The 18914-nt window shown below is 38.6% G+C and overlaps 3 protein-coding genes across 3 annotated transcripts; 1 reads left to right on the top strand and 2 right to left on the bottom strand.

Moving 5' to 3' along the window:
• Window positions 1-341: 341 nt before the first annotated feature.
• mvk (mevalonate kinase) lies at window positions 342-10351 on the bottom strand. Its single transcript, XM_034691441.1, has 10 exons — window positions 9946-10351; window positions 8763-8910; window positions 8245-8389; window positions 6103-6258; window positions 3870-3973; window positions 3693-3738; window positions 3428-3518; window positions 2862-2981; window positions 2192-2345; window positions 342-1131 (listed from the first exon to the last, which is right to left on the bottom strand). The coding sequence occupies exons 1-10, from the start codon at window positions 10021-10023 to the stop codon at window positions 980-982; spliced, it is 1194 nt and encodes a 397-aa protein (XP_034547332.1). The 5' UTR covers window positions 10024-10351; the 3' UTR covers window positions 342-979.
• Window positions 10352-10483: 132 nt separating this feature from the next.
• mmab (metabolism of cobalamin associated B) lies at window positions 10484-13205 on the top strand. The gene is given in 10 exon segments (XM_034691442.1): window positions 10484-10649; window positions 11871-11929; window positions 12016-12109; window positions 12204-12261; window positions 12357-12426; window positions 12515-12623; window positions 12713-12750; window positions 12753-12768; window positions 12866-12919; window positions 13004-13205. Coding segments are annotated over 10 exon segments (693 nt in total). The 5' UTR covers window positions 10484-10545; the 3' UTR covers window positions 13095-13205.
• Window positions 13206-13380: 175 nt separating this feature from the next.
• On the bottom strand, window positions 13381-16995 carry aldh3b2 (aldehyde dehydrogenase 3 family, member B2). The gene is given in 12 exon segments (XM_034691440.1): window positions 13381-13787; window positions 13883-13982; window positions 14067-14122; window positions 14125-14148; window positions 14151-14231; window positions 14328-14717; window positions 14803-14884; window positions 15191-15276; window positions 15371-15491; window positions 15770-15880; window positions 16005-16200; window positions 16761-16995. Coding segments are annotated over 12 exon segments (1497 nt in total). The 5' UTR covers window positions 16811-16995; the 3' UTR covers window positions 13381-13587.
• Between the last annotated feature and the right edge of the window lie 1919 nt (window positions 16996-18914).

Genomic DNA, 18914 nt, shown 5'->3' with positions numbered 1-18914 from the left:
ACACATATTCAACAACCCTTACAATGCCTTATTAATTATTATCCGAGACAATTCTAATGAGTAAATGACAGAAAAGTCTTTGGTTTCAGGTTCCTTTTTCATGAAAGTGTTATTATGTTTAATGCGGAGGACAATATCAGAGCTCTGCAGCATAAATGTGTCTTCATTATAATTGCTGAGAGTAAATCATACACTGTGGTCTTAGAAAGCATATTTATGACATGCTGGCTTGTCCGGAAGTATTCTCACTCATATTGTTTGTTTATGGTGTGGAGAAATATGGAAGGGAAAATCGGTGATTGGGTTTCATCAAAGAAGCTGCAAAAGAAGAAATTCAATCATCATCTTTTCTCTCTTATTTTAATTTTCTGTCACTCTACAAATGACCACTTTAATTCTAGCCAATATATAACAACATTGCTTTTTTCAATTTCAGGACAGAGTAATTAATGACATACAATGATTTAATCTGTTCAGATAGGTCTGCCCTGCTGCTTTAATATTTGGATGAAACTATAAATTAAATCCTGCCAGTGCTTGGCTCACACATTAATCAATTTATCAGTCCCTAACCATAAATCCTGTTTCATAGAAAACATTTCTTTAACTCTGATGCCATCTAGTGGCCAAAGTGCTCAGCACATACATTTGTTCTTTCAAGTGTGTTCAAACACTCGGTGAGTTCTTTCAAAATATAAATTCATCTTTTTTCCCCTTTGTTCATAATTAATATGAGTAACTTGTTGTAGACACATTGTTCTGAATCTACCAACCAGGCCACTAACATTTTTTTCAGTCAGTAAAATCTAAATTACGGTAATCTCTTCAGGAAGCTCTGACCAGTTTAGTCAGTATGGATTTCTCCTTTGTCCCATCAGATCACTTCGTTATTCAAGCGTACTGGTCGACAGGTCTTGAGGTAAGAACAATGAAAAATTGCCCATCAGTCCTCTTGCTCAGCCACAGTCACAGGTGGGTGTCAGTAATGATTTAAAATCTCCAGAACTTCCGCTTTGATAGAGAGAGGGGAGTGCTGCTGGACCCCTGGCCCGCCAATACTCGTCTCCCAGCAGTCAAAGCCGCAGTCCCTCAAGTCCTGCACTGTAGTCTGGATAACATAGGAGTCTGTCTCTAAAAAATAAACAAGTCACAAGAAAGTCATGTCACAAATGTTTAAGCAGGGAGGCTATAGATACAAGAAAAAAAGGAAAAAGGGAACAATCTGCTAGGACAGATGTAAAAGGTAAAGATGGTGCTTTCAGGGATGAACCTGTACTTGTAGGCTGCTTTGACGAAAGGGTCTGCATACAAAAATTTAAAATCATCTGACAATGTTACAGAAAACTGACACAAAATCAGAAACTCACTCGGTTTTCATTCAAATTAATGATAAAACTTTTTTAAGTACATTGGAGAGCCTTAAATATAAATACAATATTTTACATAACTGAGTTATTTGTTTATTTTAATTTTTTTATTTTGTATTTTTATGAAGTGATGTTGCTAAATTAACTAAAAAAATTAAGAGTCCTCTTCTGTCACATGTTGCCCAGATTTTTATGCTGCATTTAGCTGGTTTGGAAGGCATATATTATCTAAAATATACTTTTAAAAGGGTCAATTTGACCTGCAACATAACAGGAGGGTTAAAGGATCTTTAGCTAATTAAAAGAAGAATGCATCAGGCTACATGTATGACCAAAGACTGAATGTCTTTTTTGTTAGTTTGTTACCTCAAAGAGAGGATGACATATTTCTCCTTGTAAGCAATTGCACAGTGCAGTAGCACACAAGTAGGTTTTTGCTACTTGAAACACTGTTATTTTAAGAGGAAGCAATGTCATATAGCCACATGAGGCAAGCAAAGAAAGAAACAGAGAGCTAATATAAAGAACAGGAATTCAACTGCTATTACAAGCATCAAAATAGGACCATGGACGAAATGTTTGAAGGTAAGACGTCTATGAATGCTGGTATTAACCAAAGAGTTCTCTGTTGATTCCAAAACATCTTTGGAAAACATATTTTGAAGTTGCCACTCTTTGTAGAGTGATAATGTACGATCATTTGCCTTGCTACTGAGGCAGAGTATGTTAGCTTTGAAGAAAAAAAATGACACAAACATTTAACTTTACCCTTTAAAACATTCACAACACAGACTTGTGACAAACACACAGTGGGATAACAGTACCTGGTCTGAGAAGAGTGATGCCACAGCCTCCTCCACCTGCACCGGTCAGCTTGCTGTGGAGCCCTTTGGTCAATGTAACTCGGCACAGGGTGTCCAGAGCAGGGTGTCCCACCCCCATCACATTCAGGTGATGCTGGTTAATGTCAATGAGCTCCTGTGAATAATATGACAGAGCTGTTGTGTAGATCTGCTGTAGGCAGAGAAGAAGCTAATTTGCATGAGAGCCCTCTGATGTCCTCTTGTGTCATAATTACAATTTGCTACTGTGATGTCTCAATGACACTTATAATGCAAGAATCTGTACACAAGGCCTTTATTATTGAATTAAAAGCCTCAATTTGATAACAAGTTAAAAGAGAAGGGGGCAGACATTTTTCATTTTCTGCTACCAACTGTATATCTAGGAATCTAAATGTTGCAACAATATCAAGCAAACTGGGTTGTTGCTGTTTTAATGAAGACACTACACCATTTTAAGTCCGATTTGCTTTCACTGTCTGAGTTTAAACTTTGTAAAGTTTTTTAACAAAAGTTATGACTGATGACTGGGCTATGAAGCTTACTTCTTTTTAAAGATTAAAGGATTTACAGAGGTTGTTAAAAGACAAGATTTGGCTGCCAGGCTGCCAATTGTATAGGTCCTCTTTAAACATAATAAGTGTTTGTGTACCTCCAGAGTGTTGTAGTGCTCTCCTGTGATCGGCTTGCAGGTCATCTCTGAGAGGGCTTTCTCACAAGTGCAGGAAATGGCATCAACAGAGTCAAGCACCGGGGTCATGATGGAGGGAAACTACAAGAGAGGAAAACAAAAAGAAAGGAAATCAACATCTCCGAACATCACCTGTTTTTCAACATGAAATCATCACTGAAGACTATCTGTGAAACAAAGTGTGTCTTTAGTCATATGCTTTAAAAAACCTGAAACAGTTTGTGATAGATAAGCTGTTTACAAATACACAAAGTTAAATTGCAGGGTTGACTTTGGTTGTGCTCCAGCCTGATCACAACACTGCCACAACACCGTCCGGACCTGTCTGTGTGAGGCAGAAATCTGCACACCTGCTGGCGTCACCACGGCAACAGCACACAGGGGTGCTGCCTAAGAGTTTAATTTCAATATTTTATGAAGGCACTCAACACCAGGCTCTGGAGTATCTGCCATGCAAAAGCACCGCCTATTATATTAATTACAGTGTCGGCGGGTAACACACAGGGGAGGAGGAAACCGTTTAGTACCTTGTTAATCTTGTCCTTCACCCGGGCAACAAGTACCTTGGTGCTGCGCGGTACTTTGGTGTTAGTGAGGAGGATTCTTAATAACGGCACCCTGGAAGTAAAGCAGACACAACAGAGAGTTAATTCTGCCGCTCTGCTGGTACACTAATTTACCTAATCATATTTGTTTTGCTGCTAGAAAAAAATATTGCCTTCATTGAATCACCAGGTACTGTATAAGCTTTTTTTTTATTTTTTATTTCATTAAAACAATCAGTATCAATACCTGCTTAGTGGTATTATCTTCCCAGCCAAGAATCTCAGCATGCCACCTGCACACAGGGAACTCTTAATCATTAAAAACATAATCATCACATGATAAGTAGAAGAGGTAGCAAAAAATATTTCATCAAAGAGTGCTCTTTGTCCACAAGTGGTAAAACACCATAATCTCAGGCCTCACCCCATGTTCCTACAGCGTTGTCCACTCCTGAAGGATTACCATGGATGATCATCTCCCCCTGGAAGGCCCGGCTGTTGATCAGCTCCAGGTCCTCCTGACACCACCTACAGTCATTCAGAAATTACTCAACTATCTCTTCATCTATTTACAGTCATCACAGGATTTACAGCATGATTCATTATAGCTATAATCTGTGGACAACCCTGTATATCAGTTAATTAATCTGCCTTTCTATTTGTCAAAATAGATACACTTGTCCTGGTAAGAAAAGGGTTCATATTTTCCTCATTAGACGTTTGGTTGAATTTTTTAAGTTGTGGCTTAAATGTCTGTAGGATTTTAAAATCAATCAATCTTTATTTATATAGTGCCAAACCACAATAAATGTTATCCCAAGATGCTTTACAAACAGAGCAGGTCTAGATATACTGTACTCTATGCTATATTATCTACAAACACCCAACATCAAGACAGGATAAGATCCAGTCTTATCTCATCTTAATCCACCATGAGCAGAGCACTTTGCAGTATTTAGCAAGTTACAGCGGCAAGGACAAACTTCCTTTTAAAAGACTTTAAATACAACTACTGTCAGGATTTTCCGCCTTCATCTCATTCAACAGTTTATTCCAAGCTAAGTAGAGGAGCAGTCGAGTGCGAAGGCTATTCTTGAAATCAGAACCAACAAAGCTTTTCGAGTAATTTGAGTGACTAATGTTGAAGTATTTCTTAAAATGTTGCTGAGTTCAAGGGTTGAAATGGGAAAGTGCAGGGTTTTATTTCACTAAATTCTGTTCTTTTGGGGCGCTGGTGGCCTAGCGGTCTAAGCACCCCACATACAGGATTTTCCGCCTTCATCTCATTCAACAGTTTATTCCAAGCTAAGTAGAGGAGCAGTCGAGTGCGAAGGCTATTCTTGAAATCAGAACCAACAAAGCTTTTCGAGTAATTTGAGTGACTAATGTTGAAGTATTTCTTAAAATGTTGCTGAGTTCAAGGGTTGAAATGGGAAAGTGCAGGGTTTTATTTCACTAAATTCTGTTCTTTTGGGGCGCTGGTGGCCTAGCGGTCTAAGCACCCCACATACAGAGGCTACAGTCCTCGTCACAGAGGCTACAGTCCTCGTCGCAGAGGTCGCCGGTTTGACTCCCAACCGCGACCATTTCCTGCATGTCTTTCCCCACTCTCTACTCCCCATGTTTCCTGTCTCTCTTCAGCTTTCCTATCTAATAAAGGGCTAAAAAATATCATTTTAAAATTATGATAGAGTAATGAGGATAAAATAAAGACAAAAACTGTGGGTTGTTGGGGGGTTGTTTTGCGTGATGCAAATATGCAGAACCCTTATAGAATAGACCTAGCTGAATCAAAGGAAGTTTTAAAAGAGTGTTGTTACATTCAACAAATATGTAACATCAAAGGCTTCTCAAAGAGGTACGCTTTTGCATCATAGCTCACTGTTTTGTGTAGTATTATAGCTCAAGGTTCAAGGTTCAAGGTAACTTGATTTGTACCCATTGGTAGATTTTGTTTGCAGTGAGCCAACCTCCTTTTTACATCAATCAACAAACAACACATGACAAGACACTACAAACAAAGTGGCAAAGTGACTAAAGTTACCAAAAAGTTAACCCTCAATAACAACAAGAAATGAACAGTCAATAAGAGCAAAGTCAACAAAAACAAGATAGAAACTAAATCAACCATTAGTCAATGAAAACATGATAAATAAAAACAGGTTAGAAAGTGCCATCAGTAAAAAACAAGATAAAAAGATCCATAAATAGTTGAGAAGTAGTGAAGAACCAGTACAGGCTGGTACTTCATACCTCCATCCAGATGGGAGAAGTTGAGATTCATTATGTAATGGGAGGGAGTCATTGTTTAAAATGGAACCAGTCACCCCCTGTAACTGTTGGGTGTACAGGGATGCTGGATGAAGCTGTGACTCCCCAATCAGCCTGCTGGACTATTTTACAATTTGAATTATACTGTACAGACATCCATGTTATAGTGTTTAGCCAGTGTAAAGAGGTACAGTGTTGTGACTTCAGGCCTCTTATTGCACTTAAATTTTAAACCAAATAACTCTTGAAAGACGTTCACTGTATAGGATATGAATTATGTAAAATCTGTCCAAGTTCAGAGAGCATTCGTCGTAAATTTACTGATGAAATTTATTTACCAGAATAATTTTTACCAGAATTAAAAATATTTAATACGATGTCTTTACCTGGCAGTTGGATCCCATTCTTTGAGGGGAGTGGGAATGGCTCCACTGGCACAGAGCAAAGCTGCAGCTAAACACACTGAGTATGCTGCACTTGAGCCGAGTCCAGCTCCAGTAGGTAGCTCCGACCACACGGTCAGTGTCAGGCTGGGCAGTTCACTGAGGAAAGAAATGTTAAAACTGAACTTCCATTTATACATTAACATTAAATACTGTATTGAAGACTTATTTTACAATAAAAGCATGTGCTTTACATGTCAGAGTAATGTTAAACTGCACCTCAAAAAACACACAACCGAAGAGTGTTATTATTTAAAGTCAAAAACTGCTTTTTCAGGGGCTCTGTTGGCCTAGTGGTTTAAGAACATGCCCCATATTCAGAGTCTATGGTCCTCGTCACAGTGGTCGTTCCATCCATGTGCTGCTGTGGTGTTTTCCCCCACTATCTACTCCCCACATTTTCTGTCTCTCCTAATAAAGGCATAAATATAACCTAAAACTCTCTCTCTTATTTCTATGTCACTGTTTAAAAATATATATACAGTATATTTATGCAAAAAATGTGTCATATCCCTTTCTTTACAATAACAGTAATAGATAACAGTAAAACTATGAGCACTATGTAATAAACTGTAATCCATTCACTTCTATGAACAACATTAACTTGCTTGACATCACTTTCAGTGTATGTCAGGGAAGCCGCTGTTGGGCAGACAGGGGAATACTCTAAACTAATTGTCCGGCTCTTCTCTCGAGGGAAAAACACATCCAGACTTGTTAAAGGCTGCGCTGTGGCCCAGTGCCAGACTCTCATTAGTGACCATTCTGTCAGAACCCATCACCTCTCTCAGACACGGCCGCACTGTGTCAGCACTGATTAAACCCCACCAGCAACCTGCAGCTCTAATGTTACCGAGCATCTCTTCTGTTCACAGCTGCTGGAGCCACAGAAACGAACATCCAGCCTCTCTGTCCATCCCTCTTAGCTATCTTTGTTTCAACATGAAAGAGTTTTTTATAGATACAGCAACAACAGCCTGAAAGTCCCGGCACTTATCTATTTCAATCTGGTTTATTCTTCACCACCTGTAATGAAAAGTGGACAAATTCAACCAAAGATAACCCACTGGATACTTACGGTTTCAGCCATTTCTAAACAGGGGTTGAAACATGTTTTAATGTTGAACACCTTTTTTTCTTATTTGTTGACTGTTCGTTGTACAAATAAAGCAATCTGATGAAGTCTTTTGGGTTAAGAGACATTCTGATGAGCCCTTTTTTGGAAATGTAGCCAAAGTACTTTTGTAAATAAATCAGTAAATATTCAATGATTAAAATAATTATTGCCCACAGCCCTATACTCTATGAAAATGTATAGTACATATGACAATACCTTATGTTACACATGACAAAAACCCCTGATCAGCTGATATACGTCTTATTTGACCTGAACGACCTGTGAACTCACCAGTTCAGCTCTGACAGGTTGTAAATCCACAAGGTGGATGTTTAGACTAGTTTTGACTTAAGTATATTATTCAACACTTGTACCACCATTTAAAACTCAAATAAAAAGTTTAATATCGATGATACTAATGATTTCACACTATCCTTTAGAAGATGTAAAATGCACTTATACGTTTCTGGCTGTAAACTAACATATGAAAGCTTTTAAAGATTTTGCAAACACCTTTTTTGAGTTAAAATATCTAGATATTTATGGGACGTGTTAGTATCAGATCTAGTTAGGACCTTTCTGCACCTTCATCTCAACAAAACACACACTTCCCACTACTACCAAAACAAAACAAAAAATATAAAGAGCATGCAGCAACTCTTGATTACTGCAGTAGTTATCAGACTTGGTTATTCTCTTTTGCCTGTACAGAAGCACATCAACATGTCTGCAGCTCCATTTTCTACCTGTTAATTTAAGTGCATGTTTTTTTACTTTTTACTTTTTTACTATATGACTGACACTACAGCTCTGCAACCAGATGGCATTCCCTGGGCCTGATCAAATTGTTTCAAAACATCTGCCATATGAACTGTGATTTTCATGGTCATATATGCCACATAAAATGTGTATTTAAAGATAAAAAAAATGAAAGGACAGTATTTTTAAAAACAGGAGTAACATCTCACCTTGACCGAAATAATGAGATGTAGATATAGAGAAAGGATAATGTGGCCATGGTGGAAGTTTCCGAGTTTCCATTTGTGGCACCAACAAAATCTCGCAGTTTCCCCACAAGTTCAGCATCCAGAAGTTTCCCCTCCTCCTTCTTACCTGTTGACGCAAGCAGCAAGACAGATGAAACATTAGCATAAATAAAACAAACACACTTATTTTGACATGTAGGTGCATAAAGACATGTCTATGACAGATTATTCATTCATTTGTTAATGTAGAAATTCACACCAGAATTTCATCCTTCCAAATAGTTGCACCTTGTTTAAGGACAAACCCCACAGAAAGTCCAGACATTTGCACAACCAAAAAATAAAAAGATGTTAATTCAAGCTGTGGCGCCTACTCTAAGAAATGACTGACTAGTGACCCAAACTTGAATTACATGAAAGCACTTGACTACTGGATGTATGGTGCAGATGCAACAAGAGTGTATGTGGGTGTAGGTCCTCAATGTTGTATCATCCCTTACCACCAGAACAAGGAATGAGCTGCTTCAGTTCAGAAAGATCCCAGCAGAGGAATGTGTTGATATTGGGGAGGTTAATGCAAACAGTTCCTGTGGTTGTAGCTTTAACCCTCGAATATGTTCTCAGATTCAGACTTACAGCAAGAGCCACCTGTAAAGGAGCAGAGAACATAAGATAGCTTAATTGTCACACTGCTTTAAATTACAACCCCTCAAATGCCCAAGTGTCTGAGTCAGGATTATTGTAATGAAGGTCTTACACAGAGGATCTGACCATCATAAATTGAATGTATATTTTGAATCACTTTACGAAATTTTCCTTGTAAAACCAAACTTTTGTCTGTTTATAGGACGGGTAGTTATTGTAATAATGAACAGCAAGTACTGATAGCATTTGTACGGTGGCCCTGGAGGACAAAACAAATTTACAAAAGATGAAACACTATTCCAAATTTACATTTTGGAAAACATTTTTACATTTTACAAAACAAGGTTACATCAGCAAAACACTTTTACCAAGGCCAAAACAAATTTACATTTAAGAAAACATTTATAAAACATGAAACACTTTTACAAAGTTGAAGACAATTTTACAGACGACGGAACACTTTTACCATTTCTGAAGCAAATTAACATTTCATTTTTACGGAAAGGGAATGTACCAAATACCGGAAGTGATCCGGAAGTGATCTGGAAGTGATCGAGTGAGGGGTCATTTAGGTTGTCATATCTCCGTAAAAACCTTCATCATGTGTCAGAATTCAGATGAAACAGCCTCAGACCACATGGCCTCAGGCTAAACGGAGTCAGGCTCAGAGTGTTCCGTTTGTAAAATTGTCTCCAACTTTGTAAATTTGTTTCCTTAAATGTAAATTTGTTTTGGCCTTGGTAAAAGTGTTTTGCTAATGTCATTTTGTTCTATAAAATTTAAAAATGTTTTCCAAAACGTGAATTTGTCTACAACTTTGTGAAAGTGTTTCATCTTTTATAAATTTACAATGTCCTCCAGGGCCACCGTACATTTTGAAGGTAGGAAAATAGCATTTCAAACTGAATTACGAAATGTAGAATGGAAAAGTGTCGACACGTGCTAAGTTTAAGTTCTGTGTTGGATATCATAACCTTTCTGATGGGCGATAATACAATGTCTAAAACTTTAATATCACGATGACAGCTTGCAGTTTACCTTCCCGTGCACAACTGCATGCTCTCCGTGCAGGATCGCCTTCCCAGGAGCAGACACGTATAGGTCTTTGACTTGCATTACTGAAGCAGTTTACAAAGTACCAAACTGTGTCCAGATCTGGTCACCTCGGTCACCCCCCTAGTTACACTTGTCACAGGGTGTTAATAATAGCTAGCTTAGCCACCGTTCACCCCTGTTAATCCTCTGCAGCAGCCACAAATAGTCGGCGACTTCTCCTCACAGATGTGTACTTTGCGTGAAGAGTCGATTAATCTGAAGAAGTTATCTGCATTTTTCGGTCATCGTACATCGGGTTGCTCTAGGTGGGCATCCTTTTCAGCGTGGTGCTCCTGGGGAGTCCTGTAAAAAAAAACAGCTGACACAGGGAGGGAGGGGCGAACAGAGGTTTGACCGACAGTATCCAATCAGATCAGCAGCTAGTTGCACATATATTTTTTTGTCCAATCAGCTTCCAACCACACGGTGTGTTGACCAATCGCGCCATAGAAAGGAAACGCCCACTATCAACGAAGCCACCGAGCGACAAAAAGCTTACCAACGACTTTCCACTATTATTTTGCTAGCTTGTTGTAGCCTAACATGGCATCGATTGTCATAAAAGCTGCTCACCTTCGCAGCTTTGCAAGAACATGCAGGCTCATAAGCGCATATCGAACCAGGATAACACTATGGTCAGACAGAAGGTATATGTATATCCCTGTTCATAGTTAGAAAACAAGGGCAAAGTGTTGATTTCCTGATCGTGTCATTCATGTACTTAGGTGTGACTTTATTAGCAAAATGCTAACTGTATGTATGTAACATGGGAAAATGTTAGGCTATTTTAGAATTGCAGTAAGAATGATTTAATGAAGTTTCAGTTTGTTTGACTGGCACATTTGAGACCCAGATGCACAGAAAATCATAGCTGTTGTACACCGTGTTCCAAATTATTATTCAAGTTGCATTTTGTGAATATTTAAAATTTAAAAATTTGTCAAGAAGTCAGATAGTAAATATATTTCTTCAACTGTGAAGGTAAAAATGATGCTTTTCAAAGTAGAAATCTGCAGAAATGAGCATGCCAAATTATTATGCAAGTTGGTGATAAGAGCATATAACTTATACAAATTAAAAGCTATGAACCATTTTAAACGTTCTATTGATTGACAATAATAATATTTACTACAACTGTATTCAAACTTCAACAAAAACAACAGTTTGTTTAGATTTCTATACAAAATAAAACTGTTAATGTCTTTAAAACATTTCAAATCTAAAGTGTTTCTCAAATGTCCAATATAACCTCCTTTTCTTTAAGTGAGGGTCAGAGGTCTCTGGTAAACTGATTTAGTGAGGTTTCTGATGACTTCTCTGCTGACTCTGTGTGCTGCACCTTGTATGGCTTTCCAAAGATGCTCTTTGAGCTGTTTTTCTTGCCATTATTGTAAATTATCTTCTTATTATTGACCACAAGTTCTCATTCGAGTTGAGATTGGGTAAGCAGGCAGGCCAGTTCATGAGGCGATCCGCACACTCACTTCTGCAGATTCTGCGTTTATTTAAAAATACAGTATCCTCACTCTGACATCTCTCCCTAAGCATGTTCACTGCATGTGTGTGCATTTGTATGTATATTCCAAAAACTGTATGTGTAGCATGTCCAAAATAGCATGAGTGAAAAAGTTGAATTCCCCCCTGGGGATCAATAAAGTACCTTTCTTCTTCTTCTTCCTAACAAATTTGGAAACGACTGTTAACATAGTTTTTAAGATATTCACAAAAATGCAACTTGCATAATAATTTGGAACACGGTGTACTGTATTGTAACTGTTGTCTTATTAATTGGTATGTATTAAATATATCAAATATCCTCTTATCAAAGTCCTTCTCAAGTATAATCCTGCCTCCCTTTTTGTCTACAGTTATGCCACTGAAGGACAAGAAAAGATACCCAAAATATACACCAAAACTGGCGACAAAGGTTGTTTCATGACTTAACTAAACAGTATAAACATTTCGTATTAATATATAGTTATTGTTTTTTACTAATATTGTACTCCTTTAAAGGTTTCTCAAGCACATTTACAGGAGAAAGAAGGCCGAAAGAAGATCATATTTTTGAAGCCTTAGGAAACACAGATGAGCTGTCCTCAGCACTAGGGTAACATTTGTACCATTCAGATCATTACCATCACTACCACATTTCATCCATCACCTTACTCAGCAAAATTGACATTTTTAATTGTGCATTACAGGTTGGCTAGAGAATTTTGCTTGGAAAAAGGTCACACATTCACCTATCAGCTGGACAAGGTTTGATTTTAATTTTGCTAATTCATTCTCTTGCAGACATTAAACATCAACCAGATAGACGATATCTGAACAGTAGTTTACTCTTTTCTTTGCAGATACAGTGCATTTTACAAGATGTTGGCTCCAATATTGCAACCCCACGATCATCTGCAAGAGAAAGTCACACAAGTATGCACTGTCTGGCTTCCCTAATGCACTAAAATATTGACTTGTTTGCTTGATCTGATTGTTGTTGTTTATTTTCCTTTTATGGTAAGAGAGAACAAAATTACTGCTCAGCCAATTGCAGATCTGGAAACCTGGATTGATGAATTTACAGAAGAGCTGCCTCCCCTGACCAACTTCATTTTACCTGTAAGTCAGTTTGAATGTCTGAAATTCAGAGTTCTTATGAGAGAACAGGATTTTATTTCTTCACTAATACATGCTCTATGTATTTCACAGTCTGGAGGAAAGAGCGGCGCAGCTTGCACCTGGCCCGGACAGTGTGCGGAGAGCAGAACGCAGGTGAGCTGCAGCATGCGTCTTGCTGCAAATCATGTTAAAAGGACTCCTCAGTCTTGCTCTGATAGTTTGTCCTGACAGATCTTTGTGCTGGTCATAGTGTTGCTCCAATTGTGCGCTCAGGTGAGGCAGATCCAGATGTTGCAAAGTTTTTTTAAACAGGTGAGCCCAGTCCTTTGAATTTAGCAGCAGAATACTGTTCCTCTATTACATATCTAATACATGTCCCTGTATTTTCATTCAGATTAAGCGACTACCTTTTCACCGTGGCCAGATATGCAGCCATGAAAGAAAGCAGCGAGGAGAAAATATACATAAGACCACAATGACAACATATTGTGATGAAGAATAAAACAAAAGACCTGTGTTTTGGGAATGATTTGCTGGACCATGTCTTATTTTCACTGTAGAAAATGAAATAAATCAACAGTTCAAAGATGTTATTTCAATTTTTATTATTTCTTATGTGACATTTTTAAGCAATAATAAAATTTAGTTATCAGAAACTATTCTGCAAATACATGCACTTTTTGGTTATTTAACATTGTAGCACAAGTAATGCTTCAAAAATATAGGTGATGTACTGTCAATTTACAGCAACAGAGAAACTTAAAGCAGGAGGGCAATAATTTATCAGGTAGGTTTGCAATCACCTGAGACTGAACTAATATGAATATTGCTTCTCATCTCTACTGTATGGCTGGACCACAGTTACATTTTTTTCACATTTTTTAAATCCCTTCAACAAAACATCATGTCAGCATGGTTCTTAAGGGCACACATGGCTTTCCTCCATCATGGCTCTGTTATCCTCCCACATGGTCACAGGATCTGGCACCAGCCCTGGCTCCTCTGGGACAGGGTGCTGGCCCATGTCATCAGAGACAGATTGCGGTCCTCATAGGGCGGATAACGCAGACAAGTAACACATTCAAAGCGCGTGCTTCTCAGCAGGCACGATTTCCTGTGAGAGAAGGTGTTAAAACTGTGGCGGCCATGGTAGGAACCTGTTCCACTGGCACCTTTTTAAAAAAAAAAAAATCATAGGGGACATAGATTATAGGTCACACTATTCCACCAGCCTGGTATCATTTCTAGTCTGCTTCCAATGACTTACCAACTCCACCAAAAGGCAGAGCCACCATGAGACTCTGAAGGATGCTGTCATTGGAGCAAAAGCTTCCACTGGAGGTCTCAGTCATTAGCCTGGATACTACCTGCATTGCCAGAAAGACCATAATGTCATCAGAACGCATCAAGCTCAAACCATCAACAAGAACTCCGTTTTAACTGCTCTGTACCTTTTTATTGTTGGAATATCCATACACACAGAGAGGTTTCTCCTGCTTATTTATAAACTGATGGCCTCATCAATATCGTTACTGTCAAAACAGGAAGGACTGGGCCGTAAAAATCCTGTTGCATGATGGGATCATTCTCTGCTACCTCTGTCAAAACCGTTGGAGCTTCAGACAGAAAAAAGTAGGTTAACAACGGGTTCATTTTGGAGACTACAACTAGGTCATTACTGTTACAGGACACCCAACACATAGTGCAGTTACCGATATACTTCTCTGCTTCATTCACTTGCCCGCCCACAGCCACTTTGCCAGATTTCAACAGCAGGTCTCTCGTACGGTTGAAGACCTCTGAATTGACCATTCGGCCATAACTGCTGGACTCTCTGGGATCAGAATTGTAGAAATGCATCAGGCAGCCCTTCAAGGCCTGCAACAGTTGTGCTTTCACATCTTCGTGGCACAGGATGTAGTCAGGAGCCACCATACTCTGTCCAGCATTGTGAAAACGTGCCCAGGCGATTCGCTGAGCGGCGGTTTTAATCTCACAGTCTTGGTCTATATAACACGGGTTCTTCCCGGACAAAACCAGGGTGACAGGTGTGAGTGAGCGAGCTGCAGCCTGAGCAATTTTGGTGCCCTCCTCCCTGTTTCCTTGAGATAAGAAGAAATTAAAAATAACAAAAACAATTCAACTGTAATATCACAAAACATTTCACAGCTAAGATTTGATCTATACCTGTGAAGAAAATGTGGTCAAATTTAAGTTCCATAACTTCTGGCAAGTCATTCATGCCTGCAAGAATCACATGGAAGCATTCCTTGAAGAGAAGAAACATTTCAAATCAGATCAGATCATTTTCTGTACTGTCTGTGAAACATAACTGCAAAATCATACCAAGTTCATTATTGTGATCGAATTAACTCTTTCATGGCACATAATCAAACACCTTCCTCTACAAAGATCAACACAGATAAGTTAATAAGACTCAAATTTATAGGACAAAGGCTATTTTTTATATACTCAAACTTAAATGAAAAACTCCTCAACGAGTTAGTCTTAGTGGAAGATTAAATATCTTCCCTCAGAGAACATACTTTGTCCTCTCTGCTATGACATTACTCACATTGTCCAAGTAGAAGGGGAAGAGTCTATGGAGACACTCTGCTGTGTGAGCGGTGAGCTCAGAGGGGCTGATGATTGCACAGTTTCCTACACAAATTCATTGATTACCACAAATGACCTTTGTGATGAAAAATAGCACTTGAATTGGACTGATTAAATGAGTGCATGGAGTGTAATGTACCTGCTGCGATGGCCCCTACCAGTGGCACCAGACACATTTGAACCGGACTACACCAGGCCCCCCTGATAAACACCACTCCAAGAGGCTCACTAACCATCACACACTCGTCCATCGTGGTGGTCTGTTTTTTTTTTTTAAATCAGTCAAGCTCAAAATGAGGTTACATGAAAACAGAGAGCGGTATTCAGGTCAAATAACAGGAAGAAAAACTTAATTCTAACAAATAGGTCAAGTAAACAGAAAGTTTTAATCTGCTTGACGGGCCTAGAACAATACATGTCTTTGTGTGAGATGGAATGTGCTCTCAGGGAAATTGTTCAAATCAAAAACTATCCCGATAATACAGAGAAGATACTTTTTAAAAAAGAGGGTGGTGGCTTTAAAAAACAGAAGTCTCACCAAGTTTCTTTCCACATGCTGCTGTTGCATCCACTTCTTGAGGTTGTTGATGGCATGAAATGCCTCATTCTTGACGAAAATAAGTTCAGATGAAACTGTTTCAAATCGAGGCTGATTAAATACAAGAAAATAAACACAAAAATGTTAAAAATGATACCTTAGACAATGGTGTTAATTAATCTTCATTGTCTGGTGTTCAAGCACAATTACTATCGGTTTTCATACTCATTCTCACCTTATGAAGGTCTCTTGCAAGAGCATCCACAAAGTCACATTCATTATCCTGCAGCATCCGCACCAAAGCTTCCAGCTGAGCCAGTCTGAAGCTCTCCTTCAGAGTGTGCCCAGCTTGAAAGGCGACTCTAGACCTCTTCAGCAGATCCACACACTCCAAAGGGTAAGTCTTCAAACACTGCTCCCCGAGCCTTGTTCTGAAAACAGCAGCATCATCCTAGCTTTTTAACAACACAGGGCAATGAAATAAAAACACACCCTGAACCAAAACTCATCATCATACCTTCTGCATGGTAAACGTCCATTTCTCTGACAAGCATAGCACGCCCTTATTTTGTAACTCATGTTTTTTCCAATTAAGTATTCTTCACTGTTGGCCTTTCTTAATGGAGTTATTATGCACGTCAAGTAAAGCCCCACTGGAGGGCTGGGAGAATAGTGATAATCCAAACAACCCCAGCCAATCAGTGATGCACTATCCTAACTAACAAACAAAAGCTGTGGACTTCAATAATCTTTAACCCAGTAACTCCAAGGCATCACGTGGAGGAAAGAGATGTCTCCTCCACTGTCCGAGTCACTTCGGTATACATTTAAAAAACTTTGGGCCAAATATTTCCTGCTTCTTGATCGTGTTGACATGTAAAAAACGCGTTAGGGATACTGGAAGAAGACAAGGGATTTCTGTTGTTTTCACACGTGAATAGGGGACCACGTTTGGACTTCTACTGTCCTCACAGTGTTGCTCGTGTCTTACCTTCGCAGCGTTTTGAACCACTGGGATGGAGAAGGACTGTTCGTAGTCATTGTTGGATCAGGTTCAGGTTTTAACGGAGTAAATAACTATGGTATGCTTTTTTCACACTAAGATCCTCCATGCACGTAATAGTCTTTCGTGTTAGCTATAAATTACTAGCCTTTTACAGAGACCTGCATGCACTCCCATCATGCTTAGCTCCACTGTGCTGTAGCTAGTCATCATTTCAGCAGGTGTCATAACTGACAATGGTATTAAAGCACTGACTCACCATTAGTTGAAAAACTAACCTGAAAGGTGTTGGTGGCCCTGAATGACAAAACAAATTTACAAAGATGAAACACTTTTCCAAAGTTGGCGACAAATTAACATTTTGGAAATCATCTTTACATTTTATAAAATAAAATACATTAGCAAAACACTTTTACCCAAGGCCAGAACAATTTACATTTAAGACACAAATTTACAAAAGATGAAACACTTTTACAAAGTTGAAGACAATTTTACAAACAACGGAACACTTTCACTGTTAAGTCTGACTCCTTGTGGCCTGAGGCTATGTGGTCTGAGTCTGTTTCATCTGAATTCTGACACATGATAAAGGTTTTGTGGAGATATGACGGAGCTTTTCCGGAGACATGATGCTTTTTCATCTGAGGCACCTCAGACACCTCTCTCTGAGACCCGAGGATGTCCTAATATGTAACCTGTCCCATCTCCTCTTGGTTTCTCTCCATCAAAACAAACTAAATGACCCCTCACTTGATCCCTTCCTGTATTTTGTACATTCCCTTTCCGTAAAAATGAAATGTTAATTTGTTTCAGAAATGGTAAAAGCGTTCCGTTGTTTGTAAAATTGTCTTCAACTTTGTAAAAGTGTTTCATCTTTTGTAAATTTGTTTTCTTAAATGTAAATTTGTTTGGGCCATGGTAAAAGGGTTTTACTGATGTAATTTTTTGTTATTAAATGCAAAAATGTTTTCCGAAATGTAAATTTGTCTCCAACTTTGTAAAAGTGTTTCATCTTTTGTCAATTTGTTTTGTCCTTCAGGGCCACTGTAGTGTTGTAAATGATCTATGGTTACAGATTTTGACAGTACTAGAGTACATGACTGAAGTGAAGGCAGGAAAAAAAGAACACCCTTCAAGTTGAAGAACAGCCAGTTTCAAAGACACTTTAAAAGAGATGGCAACTTTCACAAGGTGGGGAAAGACATTTTCCAGGACCATTTTTATTATTTGTTGTATTAAAAGAGTGGATATCCAAAGTCAGCATCATCAACAGTCCACTTTTACATCTAAAGCCTCTACAGCCTACTCATGACATCATTTTTAAACAGGTGAGTGACCTCATCAGACAAGACAGACTTGCTTGTGAGGTATCTTTCATCCCTCTTGCACGTTACTGTAGTGTGTTGTTCAAATTCAGCTAAAGCAAGATCCTCCTGTCTTGATTTGTCGATTTGAAGTTAGTTTAATCTCATCAGTATAATAATGCAGGTAAAGTCAATGCAACCAATATTTATACATGGATGTGTGTTGGTTGCATTCTAATTAATTTGTTTTTTACACAAGTTACTAGCTATTATATTTTCTTTATAAACATGGCAATAACGAACTGCATGTTCAAGGGGTTGAGTTACTTATTAACAAAAGTGTCAATACTCATCCATGACAGAAAACAGGTCTTTTGCATAATAAAGAACTTGGTAAAGATTTGACATTACTTTTAACTCCGACTTTAAAAGATGCAGTCCACTTTCTGCTAAATGAATTAAAGTCTCTTCATAGCTTTGAGATGGAATTGAACCCTGTGTAAAGTAATATTAGGCTTTTAAGGTGACATTCACCCTCATGTCCATTTTCCAAGCAGCAGACAAGTGTGCAACTTTTTCATCCAATGAAACATCAAATCAAGCAGTCACATTTGGTTGACGAACCAGTCCATGACATCATGTTGTGAGGTGTTCAGACCTCAAATTCTTTTTCTGCATGGCTTAAGAAGTCCACAGAGATCAGAGAGTATCATGGTAAAAACCCTCTTTGGTGTGTTGTATTGTAGTATTGGTAGAGGGGTTGAGATTCTGAACTTTTTTTTTTGTTAGTGGGAGCAGAATAAGTCCAGGTATGTGACCCCAGCTTTCTATGGCTTGT

This window comes from Notolabrus celidotus, chromosome 9, assembly GCF_009762535.1.
Source record: "Notolabrus celidotus isolate fNotCel1 chromosome 9, fNotCel1.pri, whole genome shotgun sequence".
Classification (NCBI taxonomy): Eukaryota; Metazoa; Chordata; class Actinopteri; order Labriformes; family Labridae; genus Notolabrus; species Notolabrus celidotus.
The sequence above is the reverse complement of the archived record's forward strand: the minus strand, read 5'-3'. Positions and strand labels throughout refer to the sequence as shown.

Excerpts from the sequence above, each read along its gene's own strand:
- mvk (XM_034691441.1), bottom strand. The coding sequence starts at position 10,023 with ATGCAAGTCAAAGACCTATACGTGTCTGCTCCTGGGAAGGCGATCCTG. Across the intron at positions 2,346-2,861 it reads AGCACTACAACACTCTGGAG|GAGCTCATTGACATTAACCA; the intron begins GTACACAAACAC and ends TATTATTCACAG. Across the intron at positions 1,132-2,191 it reads CATCACTCTTCTCAGACCAG|AGACAGACTCCTATGTTATC; the intron begins GTACTGTTATCC and ends TTTATTTTTTAG.